This window comes from Lepidochelys kempii, chromosome 10, assembly GCF_965140265.1.
Source record: "Lepidochelys kempii isolate rLepKem1 chromosome 10, rLepKem1.hap2, whole genome shotgun sequence".
NCBI classification, from domain to species: Eukaryota; Metazoa; Chordata; order Testudines; family Cheloniidae; genus Lepidochelys; species Lepidochelys kempii.
Window position 1 is genome coordinate 4336149 of NC_133265.1, and position 20805 is coordinate 4356953.

At 45.0% G+C, this 20805-nt stretch overlaps 2 protein-coding genes across 2 annotated transcripts; both read right to left on the minus strand.

The window, feature by feature from the left end:
- Positions 1 to 2738: 2738 nt before the first annotated feature.
- On the minus strand, positions 2739 to 9855 carry LOC140917985 (uncharacterized). Its single transcript, XM_073361514.1, has 3 exons — positions 9724 to 9855; positions 6060 to 8437; positions 2739 to 2759 (listed from the first exon to the last, which is right to left on the minus strand). Exons 2-3 carry the CDS (start codon positions 8403 to 8405, stop codon positions 2739 to 2741), a joined length of 2367 nt encoding a protein of 788 aa, XP_073217615.1. The 5' UTR covers positions 8406 to 8437; positions 9724 to 9855.
- Positions 9856 to 16006: 6151 nt separating this feature from the next.
- GFER (growth factor, augmenter of liver regeneration) lies at positions 16007 to 20491 on the minus strand. Its single transcript, XM_073361720.1, has 3 exons — positions 20279 to 20491; positions 19250 to 19461; positions 16007 to 17041 (listed from the first exon to the last, which is right to left on the minus strand). Exons 1-3 carry the CDS (start codon positions 20489 to 20491, stop codon positions 16879 to 16881), a joined length of 588 nt encoding a protein of 195 aa, XP_073217821.1. The 3' UTR covers positions 16007 to 16878.
- Positions 20492 to 20805: the final 314 nt, after the last annotated feature.

Consider the following 20805-nt stretch of genomic DNA (forward strand, 5'->3'; position numbering starts at 1 on the left):
ATTCCTTGAGTCAGAGACGTCGAAAATAGGATTCTAGGTCACCACGGAACTGTATCATGTTCGTGGGGGTGGAGGGGCAGAAGGAGCGGCCCCGAGATAAGACAGCTGCTTCTGCTGGGCTGAGAGTATAGTTGGATAGGTTAACAATATTGCTGGGTGGGTTGAGGGAACCATTGCTGTGGCCCCTTGTAGCATGTAGTAGTTTAGAAAGTTTAGTGTCCTTTTTCTTTTGTAGAGAAGCAAAGTGTGTGTTGTAAATGGCTTGTCTAGTTTTAGTAAAATCCAGCCAAGAGGAAGTTTGTGTGGAAGGTTGGTTTTTTATGAGAGTATCCATTTTTGAGAGCTCATTCTTAATCTTTCCCTGTTTGCTGTAGAGGATGTTGATCAGGTGATTCCGCAGTTTCTTTGAGAGCGTGTGGCACAAGCTGTCAGCATAGTCTGTGTGGTATGTAGATTGTAATGGATTTTTTACCTTCAGTCCTTCTGGTACAATGTCCATCTGTTTGCATTTGGAAAGGAAGATGATGTCTGTCTGTATCTGTACAAGTTTTTTCATGCAGTTGATAGATTTCTACTCCATACGGCTAAATGCAGTGCCTTGCATAATGACAGGTTTCAGAGTAACAGCCGTGTTAGTCTGTATTCGCAAAAAGAAAAGGAGGACTTGTGGCACCTTAGAGACTAACCAATTTATTTGAGACTGACTTACCCAAAGTCACACAGGGAGTCTGACAGTGCTAGGAATTGAAGCAAGATCTCCTCAGTCCCAGCCCTTTTCCTTACCCTCAAGGCCAGCCTTCTCCACTACTTTGCACCCTGTATTGTCATTTAAACTTGTCCAAAGTGAGTGTAAACCACACCCAGTCACAATTCTCCACTTATTTACACCACTGGTAGCGTTTCACACCAGCTGTAAATGACAAAGGCAGAGAAAAGCTGGGTCCTGTCTAAAACTAGTTAAGAGTCAAAGGGGGAAGTGCTCACTGTAACGGTCCAGTGCTTGAGTTTTAGAAAATACAGCTCAGTGCTTTAACAAAAGAGAGAAACACTCTGAAGGGAGCTGGGTGGAACGTCTGACTTGTTTTTTAAAGGCGGGGGGGTTAATTTAACATTGCCATTTGCTCTCTGTCTCTTGGACCCATGCAAACTCAGAGTTTCTGCCACACAAAGCGAGTTGTGATCACTGCTCCTGGCTAAGAATGGTACACATCCTATTATGTTTGTTCCCACCATCTCACCCACCAGCTCTTAAGGCCAGGGACGATCATTTTCTGTTTGTACAGCACTCAGCAGTCTGGCCTGGCTTGTTTGAGGTCTCTAGGTGCTACTGTCTCTGTCAAGCTTTCTTACAACTACAATACCCACCTGCAGAAGTAAAGAAACAGATTGATAGAGCCAGAAGAGTTCCCAGAAGTCACCTACTACAGGACAGGCCTAACAAAGAAAATAACAGAACGCCACTAGCCGTCACCTTCAGCCCCCAACTAAAACCCCTCCAACGCATTATTAAGGATCTACAACCTATCCTAAAGGATGACCCAACACTCTCACAAGTCTTGGGAGACAGGCCAGTCCTTGCCTACAGACAGCCCCGCAACCTGAAGCAAATACTCACCAACAACCACATACCACACAACAGAACCACTAACCCAGGAACTTATCCTTGCAACAAAGCCCGTTGCCAATTGTGCCCACATATCTATTCAGGGGACACCATCACAGGGCCTAATAACATCAGCCACACTATCAGAGGCTCGTTCACCTGCACATCCACCAATGTGATCTATGCCATCATGTGCCAGCAATGCCCCTCTGCCATGTACATTGGTCAAACTGGACAGTCTCTACGTAAAAGAATAAATGGACACAAATCAGATGTCAAGAATTATAACATTCATAAACCAGTCGGAGAACACTTCAATCTCTCTGGTCACGCAATCACAGACATGAAGGTCGCTATCTTAAAACAAAAAAACTTCAAATCCAGACTCCAGCGAGAAACTGCTGAATTGGAATTCATTTGCAAATTGGATACTATTAATTTAGGCTTAAATAGAGACTGGGAGTGGCTAAGTCATTATGCAAGGTAGCCTGTTTCCTCTTGTTTTTTCCTACCCCCCCCCCCCAGATGTTCTGGTTTAACTTGGATTTAAACCTGGAGAATGGTCAGTTTAGATGAGCTATTACCAGCAGGAGAGTGAGTTTGTGTGTGTATGGGGGTGGGGGGGATGTGAGAAAACCTTGATCTATGCAGGAAATAGCCCGACTTGATTATGTAAAGAGTTGTCACTTTGGATGGGCTAGCACCAGCAGGAGAGTGAATTTGTGTGCGGGGGTGGAGGGTGAGAAAACCTGGATTTGTGCTGGAAATGTCCCACCTGTTGATCACTTTAGATAAGCTATTACCAGCAGGACAGTGGGGTGGGAGGAGGTATTGTTTCATGATTTCTGTGTCTATTTAAAGTCTGCTGCAGTTTCCACGGTAAACATCTGATGAAGTGAGCTGTAGCTCACGAAAGCTCATGCTCAAATAAATTGGTTAGTCTCTAAGGTGCCACAAGTACTCCTTTTCTTTTTGCAATATAAATATATATTTAAAATAATGAACTTCCTTGTTCTTGTTGAGGCCTCAGTACTGTTCGCTGGTGCAGAGATAGCAAAACAGTGAATTGATCAATGACTCCTATTGTTCCTGGTTGCAGCACAGGGGCCCAGTTCAGCCCTGGGCTAGGCTGCCTTCAGGAAAAGGTAGGTGGCACCTGTTGGAGAGGAAGCAAGAGGGCCAGGAAACATGCTGTCACGGTTCCTCCCCCACTCTGAACTCTAGGGTACAGATGTGGGGACCTGCATGAAAAACCTCCTAAGCTTATCTTTACCAGCTTAGGTCAAAACTTCCCCAAGGTAACAAATATTACCCCCGTTATCCTTGGAATGGCCGCTACCACCACCAAACTAATACTGGTTACTGGGGAAGAGCTGTTTGGACGCGTCCTTCCCCCCAAAATACTTCACAAAACCTTGCACCCCACTTCCTGGACAAGGTTTGGTAAAAAGCCTCACCAATTTGCATAGGTGACCACAGACCCAGACCCTTGGATCTTAAGAACAATGAACAATCCTCCCAACACTTGCACCCCCCCTTTCCTGGGAAATGTTGGATAAAAAGCCTCACCAATTTGCATAGGTGACCACAAACCCAAACCCTTGGATCTGAGAACAATGAAAAAGCATTCAGTGTTTTACAAGAAGACTTTTAATAAAAAATAGAAGTAAATAGAAATAAAGAAATCCCCCCTGTAAAATCAGGATGGTATATATCTTACAGGGTAATTAGATTAAAAAAACATAGAGAACCCCTCTAGGCAAAACCTTAAGTTACAAAAAAGATACACAGACAGAAATAGTTATTCTATTCAGCACAATTCTTTTCTCAGCCATTTAAAGAAATCATAATCTAACACATACCTAGCTAGATTACTTACTAAAAGTTCTAAGGCTCCATTCCTGTTCTGTCCCTGGCCAAGACGACTACAGACAGACACACAAACCCTTTGTTTCTCTCCCTCCTCCCAGCTTTTGAAAGTATCTTGTCTCCTCATTGGTCATTTTGGTCAGGTGCCAGCGAGGTTACCTTTAGCTTCTTAACCCTTTACAGGTGAGAGGAGCTTTCCCCTGGCCAGGAGGGATTTCAAAGGGGTTTACCCTTCCCTTTATATTTATGACACGCCCCCCAAATCTCAGCTAGGGTGAAACACTGGCTGGGATTTCTTCCTGGAGCTCTAGGAAAACAGAGTTAATAAGACACATGCATCTCTAAATATACTACCAAGTACATAAAGACTAACAATATTTTCCACATCTCAAGGACGATTTTAACCAGTTGATTCTGGGAAACTTTCACGGGAGAGTGCATCAGCCACTTTGTTAGAAGCTCCTGAGATGTGTTGGATGTCGAAATCAAAATCTTGGAGAGCTAAACTCCACCGAAGAAGTTTTCTGTTAGTTTCTTTGACGCTGTGAAGCCACTTTAGTGCAGCATGGTCGGTTTGCAGGTGGAAACGCCGTCCCCAAACATATGGGCGTAGCTTTTCCAGAGCGTAGACAATGGCATAACATTCTTTTTCAGTGACTGACCAGTTGCTTTCCCTCTCAGACAGTTTTTTGCTGAGAAACACTACAGGGTGGAATTCTTGATCAGGTCCTTTCTGCATTAAAACTGCTCCCATACCACGCTCGGATGCATCTGTGGTTACTAGGAACGGTTTGTCAAAGTCTGGGGCCCTTAGTACAGGGTCAGACATGAGTGTCGCTTTAAGCTTGTTAAAGGCCTTCTGACACCTTCCGGTCCACTGAACAGCATTTGGCTGTTTCTTTTTGGTTAGGTCTGTCAGTGGGGCAGCGATTTGGCTGTAGTGCGGTACAAATCGTCTGTAATAACCGGCCAAGCCTAAGAAGGATTGAACCTGTTTCTTTGACTTTGGGACAGGCCACTTTTGGATAGCATCCACTTTGGCCTGTAGGGGGCTGATAGTTCCTTGACCCACCTGGTGTCCAAGGTAAGTCACTCTGTTTAGGCCTATTTGACATTTCTTAGCCTTAACAGTTAGTCCTGCCTCCCTTATGCGCTCAAGGACTTTTTGTAGATGTTCCAGGTGGTCTGCCCAGGAATCCGAAAATATGGCCACATCGTCAAGGTAGGCGACTGCATATTCTCCTAATCCCGCTAGGAGACCATCTACAAGTCTTTGGAAAGTGGCGGGTGCATTTCGCAGCCCGAAAGGGAGTACATTAAATTCATACAGCCCGAGATGTGTGATGAAGGCTGACCTTTCCTTGGCAGATTCATCTAGCGGTACCTGCCAGTACCCCTTGGTTAAGTCCAAGGTAGAGATGAACTGGGCCCTTCCCAGTTTCTCTAATAGTTCATCTGTGCGTGGCATGGGATAGTTGTCTGGGCGAGTTACAGCATTTAGCTTACGGTAGTCCACGCAAAAACGTATTTCCCCATCTGGTTTGGGAACTAGAACCACTGGAGATGCCCATGCACTTTCAGAGGGGCGGATTACACCCATCTGTAACATATCCTGGATCTCCCGTTCTATAGCAGTTTTAGCTTGAGGAGACACCCGGTAAGGGTGGACCCTAATTGGGTGAGCATTACCTGTGTCAATGGAGTGGTATGCCCATTCAGTCAGTCCTGGGGTGGCTGAGAACGTTGGCGCGTAGCTAGTGCACAGCTCCTGGATCTGCTGTCGCTGCATACGCCCAAGGGTCATGGAGAGGTTCACCTCTTCCACACCACCAGCACATTTCCCTTCGTAGTAAACACCTTCAGGCCACTCAGCGTCCTCTCCTCCCTGGGCTGTAAACTGACAAACCTTTAATTCTCTGGAATAAAAGGGCTTTAGAGAATTAATATGGTACACCTTAGGCTTTCGGTTGGAGGTGGGGAATGCTATGAGATAATTAACAGCTCCCAGGCGCTCCTGGACCACGAATGGCCCTTCCCACGATGCTTCCATTTTATGGGCCTGGAGCGCCTTTAAGACCATGACCTGGTCTCCTACTTTGAAGGAACGCTCTCTGGCATGTTTATCATACCAGGCTTTTTGTTCTTTTTGAGCATCCTGTAAGTTTTCTCTAGCAAGGGCTAAAGAGGTTCGGAGGGTGTTTTGTAGGTTGGTTACAAAGTCCAGAATGTTAGTTCCTGGAGAAGGTGTAAATCCCTCCCATTGCTGCTTCACCAACTGCAATGGCCCCTTAACCTCACGGCCATATACAAGTTCAAATGGGGAAAACCCTAAACTGGGATGTGGTACAGCTCTGTAGGCAAAGAGCAACTGCTGCAATACTAGGTCCCAATCATTGGAGTGCTCATTTACGAATTTACGTATCATGGCCCCCAAAGTTCCATTAAACTTCTCCACCATGCCATTTGTTTGATGATGGTAAGGAGTGGCAACCAAGTGATTTACCCCATGAGCTTCCCAAAGGTTTTTCATAGTTCCTGCCAGGAAATTAGTCCCTGCATCTGTGAGGATGTCGGAGGGCCAACCTACCCTGGCAAAAATGTCTGCTAGTGCCTGGCACACACTTTTAGCCCTGGTGTTGCTTAGAGCTACTGCTTCCGGCCATCGGGTGGCAAAATCCATGAAAGTCAGTATGTACTGCTTTCCTCTGGGTGTCTTTTTCGGAAAAGGACCCAGAATATCCACAGCTACTCGCTGAAATGGAACTTCAATGATGGGGAGTGGCTGGAGAGGAGCTTTGACCTGGTCTTGGGGTTTTCCCACTCTTTGGCACACCTCACAAGACTGGACATAGGTAGAAACATCCTTGCCCATTCCCTCCCAGTGGAATGACCCCCCCAAACGGTCTTTGGTCCTGTTCACCCCAGCATGGCCACTAGGGTGATCATGGGCTAAGCTCAAGAGCTTGGCCCGGTATTTAGTTGGAACTACCAACTGTCTCTGAGGATGCCAGTCTTCCTGGTGTCCCCCAGAAAGAGTTTCCTTGTATAAAAGTCCTCTTTCTACAACAAACCTGGATCGATTAGAAGAGCTGAGAGGCGGTGGGTTGCTCCGTGCCGCCGTCCAAGCTCTCTGGAGGCTTTCATCTGCTTCCTGTTCGGTCTGGAACTGTTCCCTTGATCCTGGAGACATCAGTTCCTCATGGGATTGTGGACCTAGGCTTGGTCCCTCTGGAAGCGATATAGGGGATGGAGCTGTTTCTGTTGACTGTGAACCGCTCTCCGCTGGTGCACTATGTTGGGATTCAGGCTCCGGCTGAGCCTCTTGTGTAGGGTTATCGGCTGTTGCCAGTTCAGGTTCGGTGGGGCCCTCTGGTGTTGAGGTTGCAAGTACTGGATTCAGTGCTGACACGGGGTCTGGTGTTGGTTGTTCGGCTGGTTCCGGTTCTGGGACTGGTTCCGTCTGGGTCTCTGGGACTGGATCCACTACTGCTGTTGCAGACATTGGCCTGGGGTCCAGGTCCATCACCTCTGACTGGGTCCTGATAGAAGTTTCCGGAACAGAGCTAGGCCTCACGGCTTGTTTAGCCTGGTTGCGGGTGACCATTCCCACCCTCTTGGCCTGCTTCACATGATTGGCCAAGTCTTCCCCCAACAGCATGGGGATGGGATAATCATCATAGACTGCAAAAGTCCACATTCCTGACCAGCCCTTGTACTGGACAGGCAACTTGGCTGTAGGCAAATTGAAAGAGTTGGACTTGAAGGGTTGAATCGTCACTTGGATCTCTGGGTTGATTAAATTGGGGTCCACTAAGGAAGCATGGATAGCTGACACTTGTGCTCCGGTGTCCCTCCACGCGGTGACCTTCTTCCCGCCCACACTCACAGTTTCCCTCCGCTCCAAGGGTATCTGGGAGGTATCTGGGCCTGTGGACCTCTGGTGTGATTCCGGTGCAATGAACTGTAATCTGTTGGGGTTCTTGGGGCAGTTGGCCTTTACATGCCCCAGCTCGTTACACTTAAAACATCGTCCAGCTGACGGGTCACTGGGACGAGGAGGGTTGCTGGAGAACGGGGTGGTGGGACGATAAGGGGTCTGGAGGGTTCTTTGGGAGGTAGGTGGGGCTTTGGGCGGCCCCCGGTAATAGGGTGTGGTCTGGGGTGGTCCCTTCTGGTCTCCGCTCCAACTGCGACCAGTTTTCTTCTTCTCTGCCACCTCCACCCATCTGGCTCCAATCTCTCCTGCCTCGATTACAGTTTTGGGTTTCCCATCTAGGATGTATCTTTCTATTTCCTCAGGAACACCCTCTAAGAATTGTTCCATTTGCATTAGGAAGGGCAAATTTACTGGAGATTCAACACTTGCTCCTGATATCCAGGCATCCCAATGTTTCACAATGTGGTAGGCATGTCGGGTAAATGACATGTCTGGTTTCCACCTTAGGGCTCGGAACCTCCGACGAGACTGCTCGGGTGTTATCCCCATTCTGACTCTCGCCTTGGATTTAAACAGTTCATACTTGTTCATGTGTTCTCTAGGCATTTCAGCTGCCACCTCAGCTAAGGGTCCACTGAGCTGCGGCCTCAGCTCTACCATGTATTGGTCAGTAGAGATGTTGTACCCAAGGCAGGCCCTTTCGAAGTTTTCTAAGAAGGCCTCGGTATCATCACCTGCCTTGTAGGTGGGGAACTTTCTGGGATGGGAAGTGGTACCTGGAGAAGGATTGTTAGGGTTTGTTGGTATGTTCTGCTGGGCCTTTATTCTCTCCATCTCCTCCACATGCTTCCTCGCCTCCATTTCCCTCTTGTGGGCAGCCTCCTGTACCTCCTTCTCCAGCCGCATGAGTTCTATCTGTCTTTCATGTTCCCTTTGTTTTTCCTCAGCCTGAAATTTGGCTAATTCCAGCTGTAGTCGAGCCGAGGATTTGGCCATTCTAACCTCTCTGTTTTTAACTAACTTTACACCTGAGGTTTAGAAATAAACAAACAAAACTTGGCTGTAAAATTTTGCTGTGCTGGAATAGAATACCTATTCTCTGATAGTGATTGTCAGCCTACAGAAAAAGACAATTCCCTTGTCTCTGCTCTGGGCCCAAATTAAAGCAAAAAACCTCCAACTACTTGGAAACCTGCTTACCCAGCCCAACGAAGAAAAAAAAAAATTTCTTTTCAAACCTGTGCTCCTTGTAAAACAAAAAAAAAAATCAAAATCCTAAAAAAAACCCTGCCACTTTTGTCTCCAGGCAAATGGGTAGAGTACACACCCCCTATTTACTTTTAGGAAGAAAAGAAAAAAAAAAAAAAAAACCTCTGGGTTGGAAGACTGTGAATTTCCCTGCAGGAGTTAAGTACCCTGCCTCCAGGCAAATGAAACCTGCAATTCACAAGATAATCCCCTTTTGTCTCTGCTTGGCCACAAAGCAGAGAGAAACCAAGCTGCTTTCAGTTTCAAAGCTGCCTTCTGGACTTCCTACAAATTCCTTTTTAAAATCTGTATTTCTAGTTCAAAAAATCTCAACTGGATCTCAAAATGATTTCAGGTTAATCCCACCGCTGCGCCACCATGTCACGGTTCCTCCCCCACTCTGAACTCTAGGGTACAGATGTGGGGACCTGCATGAAAAACCTCCTAAGCTTATCTTTACCAGCTTAGGTCAAAACTTCCCCAAGGTAACAAATATTACCCCCGTTATCCTTGGAATGGCCGCTACCACCACCAAACTAATACTGGTTACTGGGGAAGAGCTGTTTGGACGCGTCCTTCCCCCCAAAATACTTCACAAAACCTTGCACCCCACTTCCTGGACAAGGTTTGGTAAAAAGCCTCACCAATTTGCATAGGTGACCACAGACCCAGACCCTTGGATCTTAAGAACAATGAACAATCCTCCCAACACTTGCACCCCCCCTTTCCTGGGAAATGTTGGATAAAAAGCCTCACCAATTTGCATAGGTGACCACAAACCCAAACCCTTGGATCTGAGAACAATGAAAAAGCATTCAGTGTTTTACAAGAAGACTTTTAATAAAAAATAGAAGTAAATAGAAATAAAGAAATCCCCCCTGTAAAATCAGGATGGTATATATCTTACAGGGTAATTAGATTAAAAAAACATAGAGAACCCCTCTAGGCAAAACCTTAAGTTACAAAAAAGATACACAGACAGAAATAGTTATTCTATTCAGCACAATTCTTTTCTCAGCCATTTAAAGAAATCATAATCTAACACATACCTAGCTAGATTACTTACTAAAAGTTCTAAGGCTCCATTCCTGTTCTGTCCCTGGCCAAGACGACTACAGACAGACACACAAACCCTTTGTTTCTCTCCCTCCTCCCAGCTTTTGAAAGTATCTTGTCTCCTCATTGGTCATTTTGGTCAGGTGCCAGCGAGGTTACCTTTAGCTTCTTAACCCTTTACAGGTGAGAGGAGCTTTCCCCTGGCCAGGAGGGATTTCAAAGGGGTTTACCCTTCCCTTTATATTTATGACACATGCTGATTCAATTGATCTCCTCTGCAGCCTCTGCAACTGGGTGAAGGCTCTGTGAAGCAGACCATAACTTAAAGCTGCTCTTCTGCAGCAGGCCACCAAAGGGAGGGAAGAAGAAGCAGGGCAGCCCTTCCCCCATGGGTGGGAGGAGCTGACAACACACAAGGTAGGGACCTTTAATGCCAACATTTTAGTCTAAGTTCCTTGAGGCAGGGATTGTCTAGGTAGTGTGGCATAGTTGCTAAAGTACTGGACTAGGACTCAAGAGACCTGAGGTCCATTCCTAGCTCTGCCAATAGCCTGTTGAGTGACCCTGGGCAAGTCACCTCACCACTCTCTACCTCAGTTTCCCCAAGGGTAAAGCGGTTTGAGAACGGATGCTAAGAACTAATACTATTCTTGTCTTTACAGAATCTAGCACCATTTGCACAGCAGCAGAAAATACATAAGCCGCAGAAAAATCCTTTAGCTGAGAAAATGGTTATAAAACGAGCAGATAAGGCAAATGCTTTTAAAGTGGCGTTTCTATTCCCTTATTTGCCATATGCCTGGGAGCATTTAGGGACTAACTACTAGGAACACCAGGTAGAAGGCATGCTGGACATACTCTCTGGATGCTGGTGGGTGTTTGCCTATGGTGCTGAGTGCAGATTTCAGCGACAGGCAGGGGAGTTCCCCCTCTCTCACTTCTCTCCCTAAAAGGGAACCATGAAAGGAGCAGTGCATGTGACCGGTAACCACAGAACCAGAGTTAAAATCAACATGCCATTGGCTTGAAGAGTAACAAATGAGAAATTCCCTCCCACCATCCACAGAAAGGGAACTAGTAGCAGGGGTGGCTTGGACAGTTTCTGCTGTGATCTAAAAGCATGAGAAAGAAATGGGGAAGTTAAGGAAACATATGCTCTGTTGCCCTCCAGTGGCTACTTGGTTGAAATGCAAAAGAACACTTCTGCAGAACTGATACAAACTTCAACATCACAGTGTAGCTGAGATCCTAAAGGGGGTTGGGGTGGGCAGTGCTTTAGGGGCAAGCGTGATGGTGTTTCACGCATGAGAAGAAAACTTGGCCCAGCAGAGCTTTTACATGGATGGATTGCTGTAACATCAAGTTTCATAGTAGCAGCCGTGTTAGTCTGTATCCACAAAAAGAAAAGGAGGACTTTTGGTTAGTCGCTAAGGTGCCACAAGTCCTCCTTTCTTTTTTGTAACATCAAGGAAAAGCAAACACCTGTGTCAGCACAATGCACAGAAATAACACTTCGCACTGACAGAGCACCTTTCAGCATAGGGCACACAGCGAGGCAGTAGGCATCAGGAACAGAACCCAGGAGTCCCGCCTACTGGGCCCTGATCTGATCACTGCTACTCAGGTTGCAGGGTTTTCCACTGGAGAAATCTTTCATGCAGCGTACCCACGAGGACTCCATTACAACTCTTGGTGCTGTAGAAGCTTCTGATTCACTAAGGACTGATAGACCAAGGTGTGCTGGGCAGATTGTCGTATGTCCGAGGCAGGGAGAACAGTTTCAAAGCTAGGCAGATAAAATACTGATGCTGCTATTGGTTATCTTTGTACTGGAAACTTTAAGAGGAGTCCTATAAATGAAGTTGATGGCTCAAGGGATTAGTAATAGAGTATGAGCATTGGTTCAAATTTGACCTAGGTTAGTAGTAAGCAACAGCTCTAAACCTGTTAGCTGCTTGGTGATAGACATGAACGAGTCAGTGTTTTCATTCCCAGTGGATACTGCCCACATCACAACTACCTTGCTGGCAGTCTCCACAGAAGTGCTGGGTATTGGATATCCATGGAGACAGAGCTTGTGCTTTCATTCCTACAAGCAGACCCTCCCCATCAATGCACAATGGAGGGGGAGCTTGCATTGCCATCCCCTGTGCTGTAGGCAAAAGAGGCTTGTAGGGCTAGGAAACCAGCACTTAAAAAAAAAAAAAAGCATAGAGCATAGTCCCTGTCTGCAGCAATCAGCACAAGATGGGTATCATGAACTTGCAGCAGGGAAGAGTAGATTCCTTATATTTGCTGACACAGATTTAAAGGGTTAAAAAAAAAGTAATGGGTAGAACTATCCCCAGGGCTCTAGTTGTAAAGGAGAATATTTACACCCAATATGCTGCACAGAAACAGTTAATCCTTGGGAAAATCTTAGACATTGTCCCTCCCAAAGCTTCAGTCGTCATCCCCACAGATTACTTACCAGCAATGGGAGGCAGAGCTGCCTTATTCGGAAGTCAGATGATTCCCTTGTTGCTCCCTGATCTCTGTTCTGCAAGCCCCACCACCATTGTGAATGCAAACTGGCTAGTGAGAGCTGCATGTTTTGTGATGCTAAATGCTGCAAGGAGTGTTGGATCATATTAAAGAAGTTCTGTATTAAAATCACAAATGAGTTTGATTCCCTATAGTTTAAATTCCAGGGTATTACTAATTAAGAGGTCTCTTAGTTTTTTAGTACTGTTTCTGTCCCTCTGTGTGAAACTTGCAAGCTGCTAATTGTGTTAGTACATTGTAAGACAGAGTCTGTTCTCAAAGCAATTCTTTGTAACAACAACTACTCACACAGAGACTCAAAGCAATACTCTGTAACAGAAACAGCACCCAGAGACTCCCCGCCCTTTTGTTGTATTCATCTTGCTTTGTTAACAATTGTGATTAAAATAGAGATGGAGGATGTATGTGGATGGATGCTTGGTGTGGATAATAACTGAATGATCAGGGAGGTGCCAGCCTAAGAATCCAGTGTCCATCGGCTGAAGAAGGCATCAAGTGGAAATAACTAGAGGACCCCCGGAGGGCAGACTGGAATCCACCCAACACCCTTAAGAATGGGAGAACCAAAGAACAAGATAACATCTGGCAGCACAGAGCCGTCAGGAATGTGCCATCTGCTGATTGATTCAGCAACAGCATGATGAAGCAATTCCCATAGACTCACCTAGGAAGAAATTCCTATAAAAATGGACTCTAGAAAGTGAGAACTCTGGGGTCTGATTCTGCAAACCAACTTCCAGGAGCATCAGATGTGCATCTGACAAGGCCCTGCTCCCTCCTCATGTCCAGGCCACCTGGCCAGTGGCTTGACATGAGCAACTCTAAGGCTGGTAACTATAACAACCTTGCAGAACCTGTGTGTATGAATGAATGTGTGAATAAATATGAAATTGAATGGAATGTTATAGCTATAACTAACTGCTTACTAGGATTCTTTCTGTATTCAAAATAAATGTGGCATTTTGCCTTTTCCCCTTTAAGATCCTGCTGGTTTTTATTTTATTGGTATAACAGGAGCAGTGTTGGAATTATGTCCCAGGTGATCATTAAGGAGCACTTGCCTCTCCTAAGCCTAGCTTGAATGTAGTTAACATGACTATCCCCTTTACACTGGCTACTAGCCACTATGGATGAAAACTCTGGACACCTGTCTGCTTGAGTTCTGCCACACTTCAGTTGTTCTGTGGTGCAGTTACAGGTCTGATCCTGAAAGGGTGTGTTGAATCCACAATTTGTCTCCCACTGACTCAATGAGAGTAACAGGTACTCCACTGTTAGCCAAATTAGGGCAAAAATTGACAGGCAAGAACCTTGCCTACAGAATAACTTCATGTCTATGGCCCCTTTCACTGAAGGGAATCACAGCACTTTACTGACATTAATGATGCCTTCCAATAACCCTGTGGAGTGTATTCAATTCCACTTACTGTTTATCAGATGGTGATACAAACGCAAGCCAGGAGATCTGTTCTCTTCATAAAGCTCCATGGAGTGGAGAAATCAGAGGTGAAATAATTTGTCCTATTTTGATATCAATAGGAAATAGATAGAAATACTGATTCTTAGAACTACATGTATCATATGCATTAAAATTAAAAACTCATGCTTTTTCCCTCCCTACATGACTACAAACATCCTAAAGAAATTGCACAAATAAGATCAAAATGTTAGATGTGACCTATAATGAGGAAAAAACACCACGAAGCAAAACCACAGATATGAAATTAGGCCTGAAAAATACATGACAAACCAAAGCAATCCTGTAGAGTGTAAACATAAAAGAGAACACTAACTTTTGCTATCGTTACCAGCTAACCACTCAGCGCAGTTACGATCTGCCCTATTAACAAACAAGTAGCCAGAATTTGCTGATGAGCATATGCAATAGGCAGATGTCAACTGAGGATATTGATTTAAGCACTGTTTTGAGGTCTGCAGAGGGATGTTAGTGGTGCATAGGCCTTGTGCTGATCCTCTGCACAGGTATGAATTTCACACTATTGCAAATATAGGATTCGGAGGTTGAGATATTTGGAATGTATTAGTTCCAAGAAGCTAAACGTACACCGAGATACTTTTAATGAGCTTTTTTTAATAACCTGAATCATGTCCTGAAGTCCCAATTCAGTTAAATCATAAAAATGATAGGAAATCAAGCTTCAGTTTAATTAGCGTGAAAGGTTACACATAGGATCAATATTGCAGACAGTGAGAAAATACACTGCCTGCTGAATGCAACTAACTTGGATAAAAACACAGTATGGTATTGTTTTAACAGGTCTGGCTTGAAAGGGTAATAGAGGGTCAAATCATCTGAACGCACTCAAAGCTTTGATTGTTTACTGTCCTCCAAGGAGCCCTTGGTACCATAGTCTTGGAATCAGATGTTTGCTAATAGAAGGTATTAGCACCCTTCACTTACAGAGACACCACCCATTACAATTTCCATGCCACCCCCAATCTACTTCCATAAATCACTGCTTATGTTGAAGTAGCTCATAAGACGACACACTTAGGATGAAAGAAAAGGAGTACTTGTGGCACCTTAGAGACTAACCAATTTATTTGAGCATGAGCTTTCGTGAGCTACAGCTCACTTCATCAGATGCATACCGTGGAAACTGCAGCAGACTTTATATATACACAGAGAATATGAAACAATACCTCCTCCCACCCCACTGTCCTGCTGGTAATAGCTTATCTAAAGTGATCATCAGGTGGGCCATTTCCAGCACAAATCCAGGTTTTCTCACCCTCCACCCCCCCCCCACAAATTCACTCTCCTGCTGGTGATAGCCCATCCAAAGTGACAACTCTTTACACAATGTGCATGATAATCAAGTTGGGCTTTCTCACATCCCCCCCACCCCCATACACACACAAACTCACTCTCCTGCTGGTAATAGCTCATCCAAACTGACCACTCTCCAAGTTTAAATCGAAGTTAAACCAGAACATCTGGGGAGGGGGGGGTAGGAAAAAACAAGAGGAAACAGGCTACCTTGCATAATGACTTAGCCACTCCCAGTCTCTATTTAAGCCTAAATTAATAGTATCCAATTTGCAAATGAATTCCAATTCAGCAGTTTCTCGCTGGAGTCTGGATTTGAAGTGCTCACCAAAAACCCTCAAACAATTTTAAAGCATCAGCAGAAAAGAGACCCAGAAGATACTGTCACATGTCACAGAATGTCACGTGACCATTTGGTACCCAGAAATCCTTATAAATTTAGGGAAAAAAGATATTAAAGATTTCATACTATCTTGCACTAATTCTAACAATTTATATTTGTCTACATAGGCAAAGCCCAGCAAAGCAACTTAAGTATTTTAAACTATCATCTGAAATATTCTCTCACACGCCCCACTCAAGAATATACTGATGCAATAGTGCAGACCTAGAGGCCCAATACACATTATGGAACTTGACCAGTTACTAGGGGTGAATTTCACACCATGCACCACTTTAAGTCCACAATCCAGGGCCTAGAGCCCTAGATATTATTTAAGACTGTCTAACAAGACATAGAACTTTAGAGCAGAGGGCCTGCCCAAGGCAGAATTTCACCTTAGGAGCATACAGACCAGTCCAGTCTGTTATTATCTATCAAGGATTTCAGAACACAGGCAGTATTTTACCACTCTTATATGTAAAACTCATCTGAATTGGCTTCATTACAACCAGATAACATACACACACACACATCATTGCAACCACTTCTACAAACAACAAAAGTTCACAGCAGAGATTAAAAATAAATATATACTTTAAAAGCAGGTGGTTCCGTGGGAATTCTTACATCATGCTCCCAATGAGCCCAAACAATTAGCAATCAAATCACAGTGTTTAAAATTCAGCTACTGACTTCGTGCCATTCGTTCTACTTGGGGTTTTTGTGCTTCTTTCTTTTTTCTTCCTGCAATGCCCTCTTGGAAGATTAGACAAAGGAACATACAAAATGAGGATATTTATCATGGCTGGAATGAGAGACCTGGATTCCATGATTTTTAATGTTTAAATAAAATCTCTCTGCCTTGAGGCCTTTCAGCAAGGTGAATTAATGGTTAAATAGCATTAACAGACAACAGCTCATAGACTTTGGAAGAAGAGATCAAGGACGACATGGTAGGCACAGAATGGAGCAGATTTATGGATTTGTAGTGGTGCTGCCAGTTGTAAGACCAGCAGAACAGGCTGAAGTGACATAGAGGAAGAAAGGCACTGCCTAAAACTTGAAGGTAATGTTTGCAGATAAACAAAAATGTAGAAGAGGAGCCTAGGAGTATGTAAAAAGTGAAAGGAACAGCAGTCACAAGGTGCCCCTAGAACTATAGAAATTAAGAGACTTTTCCTTACTGTGAATTGTCACAATGACAGAGTTTTGCAAGGTTCCGGCAGTTCCTGTGGCACATGTATGGTGCCAGTCCCAGCAGCTACATGACCATATATTAGTTGGGATAAGATCTCTGAGTTGCCTTTTAGAGCAGGAGACACATTTATTTCCACAAGTCATGTCACCCAAACATACAAACTATTTAGCTGCATCTCCTTGTACTGAGTTCACATCAGGGATGATTATTATATTAGAATTGGTCTGATTTCCTGTAGAGTCTCTATAGATTAATCACAGGAACCATCTTTCCAACCATCTCGCCAGCGTTCATCCACTCGGGAGCAGTCAAATTCAGACTTCCCCAACTTCCTGTTGACGTCATTATGAAGCAGGCACAGCCACTGGGATAAATTATTCCTGCTGCTGGCATCAGGCTGATTTGTGCGTAATCTGCAGAGGGAAGAGGAATCAAATGCTGTTTACTACTTTATAGGCACTGATTTCACACTCCAAAGCAGTTGTGTGGCCCACAGATGGTCAGAGCCTCCCTCATCCTCTATTTTGAGATGTCTCACAGAGACCATAAAGGCCAGCATATTGAGATCTGTATTCATTGCAGGCTGCACCTCCACATTAAAGTCTGTAATTGACTTGGATGCATGTGAGTTAGGTGCACTCCTGAAGCTCCTTAACAGTCACATCCTTGGTTGGGAAAATATTAGATGGCAATCCAAACAGTTTATCCATGGCAAAAAGTGTTCAGGCTCATAAATAATTTGATTTGAGAGAATCTCTTGGCAAATTAAGAAAATAATAATGAACATCTTTTCTATGTTGGGCTCCATCAAGGTGTTTTAGTCATTATCGAGCTCTCAAATACAAAGCTGCTCTTTTTTTTTTGCACTAGATAATTCCATTTGTGGATAACGAATTGGCTTGGGTGTACAGAAGATGGAGCTCCGCCCTCTAGCAGACAGAATATATATCAGCCCTCCTCATGGATTGTATTCAGCCATTCCTTCTGCAGCCTGCGCTAGCGTAAGCTGATTCTTTCAGTCACTGAGGCAAAGCTGTTTTTGGAAGCTCAAAATCATTGATTCTATTTCCCCAATGTGACACAGGCTGGCTAGCAACCACAGATCTGCATTATGCAGCTGCTAATCATGATAAATTGGTACTCCCTGCAAAGCAGTAAAAATATCATTACTGGAGTAGCTTTTTAAGATCTCTTTGCTCTGGTGAAAGACAAGGATTTCTCATCTCCACGTAATAAATATGAAGTTCTGTATTGAATCTTTAGTTCCCTTTTGAAAGAAGTACGCAAACACTTCTATAAACTTCTTCATGCAGTTCACTTTTCCTGCTAGGTTAGGATATTGATTTGATATCAGAGATTCTTAGCTTTGCGTAACACCGTATGGAATATGTGGAACACTTTATAATAAGGTTAATACCAATATTATAAAATTGCAAGGAATCTGACCAGATATGACATGTAAGGTATCTGTTAAAATGTTATGATTGGCCAAGTAAGATAATCTTATTTATAGGTTTGTATCACCTTTTTATTGTGAGTTATAGATATGTATGGTATATCTGTATTTCAAAACTTGTGCTGTTTCTGGGTGACACTCCCAGACAGATTGGCATCAGCATTGCCTAGTCTGTCATCAGCAGGACAATGAAGCCATGGAAAGGAGCCTGGGGATACACCTTATGAGTCAGCAAGACATGTAGGGGCATGCCTGTGGACAGAGAACTCAAAGGCTTTTCCATGCCATGTGCTGTGAATTTTGTGTTTGGGACAAAAAGTACAAGCCACATGGCAAAAGAATATGAAGAGTAGCTGCATCTTCTCCATTTTGTCTTCATTCCTGCTTCTTACGTCTGGAGTAACTTTTCCACAAACAAAGCTTTGAACAAAGGACTGAATAACCCATCCAAGCTGTGGACATGTTCCAGAGGGACTTTCAAGCCAGTGAACTCACCAACACTGCTAAGAACTTGATAGATGGACTTTGTAGTCTTATGTATGTACCTAAGTGCTTTACCATTTAACAACTTTTCTCGTTCTCTCTTTTTTCTTTATAATAAACCTTTAGTTTTAGACACTAAAGGATTGGTTGGCAGTGTGGTATTTTGGGTAAGATCCAACCTAATATTGACCTGGCAATGTGGCTGTCCTTTGCGGTTCAGAAGAACATTTTGTATAGTGAGCACAGTTTGGGTAGTGAGCTGGTAATGAGTGACAGGGAATAGATCACTTGATGATAACCTGTTCTGTTCATTCCCTCTGGGGCACCTGGCATTGGCCACTGTTGGAAGACAGGATACTGGGCTAGATGGACCTTTGGTCTGACCCAGTGTGACCATTATGAGCCAGATTCAAACCAGCAAACAAACAAAACTTCTTTCACTAGTTCTTGGAGCTATTGTGCTGTCTGACAGCAGAGTGTTTGTCCTCTGAATGTGTATGTCCTGTGTCCTTATTTATGATTAATTCAATCATAAAACTACATTTTGGCAAAACAATATACAATACAGAATATCCATAAAGCCACCAACTACTGGAAAAGTTGATCTGCAAACCAGACCATTAGAGTCCAACACTTTAGGTTGATCCCTTACCTGTAGATATATTTTTTTTAAAAGACTCACCTTTCCCTCAGATCTTCTGCACATTCTTCACAAGGGAAAAACTTGGAAAATAAGTTAATGAACTGTGTCATATCTTGCTGCTGGGAATTGCTTGGGTGATCTGGGTAATATGCTGCCATAGTGTGAAGGAAAGACCATGTGTTTCTCCCAAGTTCTTCTCTGTCTAGAGGACAATCTGGAGGCTTCTCCTTCTCCTCTTCAACATATGCTTCCTGGGTCAGAGAAACAAGAGGGTTATATGTGCACATTAGTACTCGGGATAAAAAATTAACATACCTTACACTAACCCCATATGCTTTGTGTTTCTAGCGCACCTTCAATTCAAGGACCATACAGGTATTAGCTAACTAAACCTCCTTAAATGAGGTGGACAAATATGATTACTCCCCTTTTTGTTGATGAGGTTCAGAGAGGTTAAATAACTTGCCTATTGTCTCATACACCTTCTGTCCATCAACCATGCCCTGTGAAGGGGAGGTTCTGGGTGGGGAGTGCCTCATTCCTACCCCCTGTCAACCATAGCCTGTGAAGGGGAGTTTGAGCGGGGGGGGGGGGTCATTTGTACTCTCCTGTTAACCATTGCCAGTGAAGGAAAGTTTGCTTTGTTTGTTTTTTGTTTGGGGGGTGGTGGTGTCTCATTCATATTCCCTCATTAACCACTGCCTATGAAAGGGAGCGCTGAGAGGGTGTCTTATTCCACCCATAGCCTGTGAAAGGCTGTGCGGGCAGGGTGGAGATTCTCATTCCCACTATCCTGTAAGGGGAGTCCTGGGGAAGCATGTCTCGCTCATATGCCCCCCTCCATCACTGAGTGAGGGGCGGGGGGGAAAGGGGGCTCATTCGTACTCCCCTGCCAAACACTGTAGGGAGAGGGGGATTCTGGAGAGGGGTCATTCCCAGGGGGCACATTACAGGGGGTGGGGAACTCGTGAAGGGAACCATTCTCCCCCTCGTGGCGGCAGGGGACTGGGGATCGCTGGGGCTCATCTCTCCTCACAGCCCCTCCCGCGCTCCCGGCCGCCCCCTCACCCCGCTCTGCGAGGCCGTCTGCTTCCGTTGCTCCCGGATCCAGCTCCTGAAATCTGTGCAGGCCCGGCACGGCTTCTTCCTGGGCTGTTCCTCCGCCCCGGCGCCCGGCGGCCCGGGCAGGGGGAAAGGGAAAGAGCCGGGGCCGGCGGCCGGGTCAGAAGCCGGGTTTCCTCTGCGCTCACTGGGCGCCGCCATCTTGGAACCGCAATGCATGTTGGGCCGGGTGGCCTTCTTCCCGCCCCGCTGCAACTGTTAGCCTAGGGCCGGGGAGGCGGCCTGGCCTGCGGGAGAGATGCCTCTGAGTGAGGGATGAAAGGGAGGAAGAGGCGAAGGAAACGGAAAAGAAAAAAAGGAAAACTTTTTCTTGGGGGTTTCCCCTTCTGTGGTAAAACCCCAGCGCTCTGTGCCCCCTTTCCCTGGGCTTGGCCCACCCTAGAGCAGCTGCTACAGAGAGTGAAAACTAGAAATGACCACGAAAACTGAAGCCAGAGGAGTCTAGAGCCCCGATCCTTCACACACATACTTGA

Bases quoted from the DNA above. Each gene is read 5' to 3' on its own strand.
- GFER (XM_073361720.1), bottom strand. From the start codon at position 20,491: ATGCATTGCGGTTCCAAGATGGCGGCGCCCAGTGAGCGCAGAGGAAAC. The intron at 19,462-20,278 runs GTGAGGGGGCGG...TCTCTGACCCAG, and splicing joins AGACGGCCTCGCAGAGCGGG to GAAGCATATGTTGAAGAGGA. The intron at 17,042-19,249 runs GTGAGTCTTTTA...TTCCCTCTGCAG, and splicing joins GCAGAAGATCTGAGGGAAAG to ATTACGCACAAATCAGCCTG.
- LOC140917985 (XM_073361514.1), bottom strand. From the start codon at position 8,405: ATGGCCAAATCCTCGGCTCGACTACAGCTGGAATTAGCCAAATTTCAG. The intron at 2,760-6,059 runs GTAGGTTGGCCC...CCTCTCCAACAG, and splicing joins TAGCAGACATTTTTGCCAGG to GTGCCACCTACCTTTTCCTG.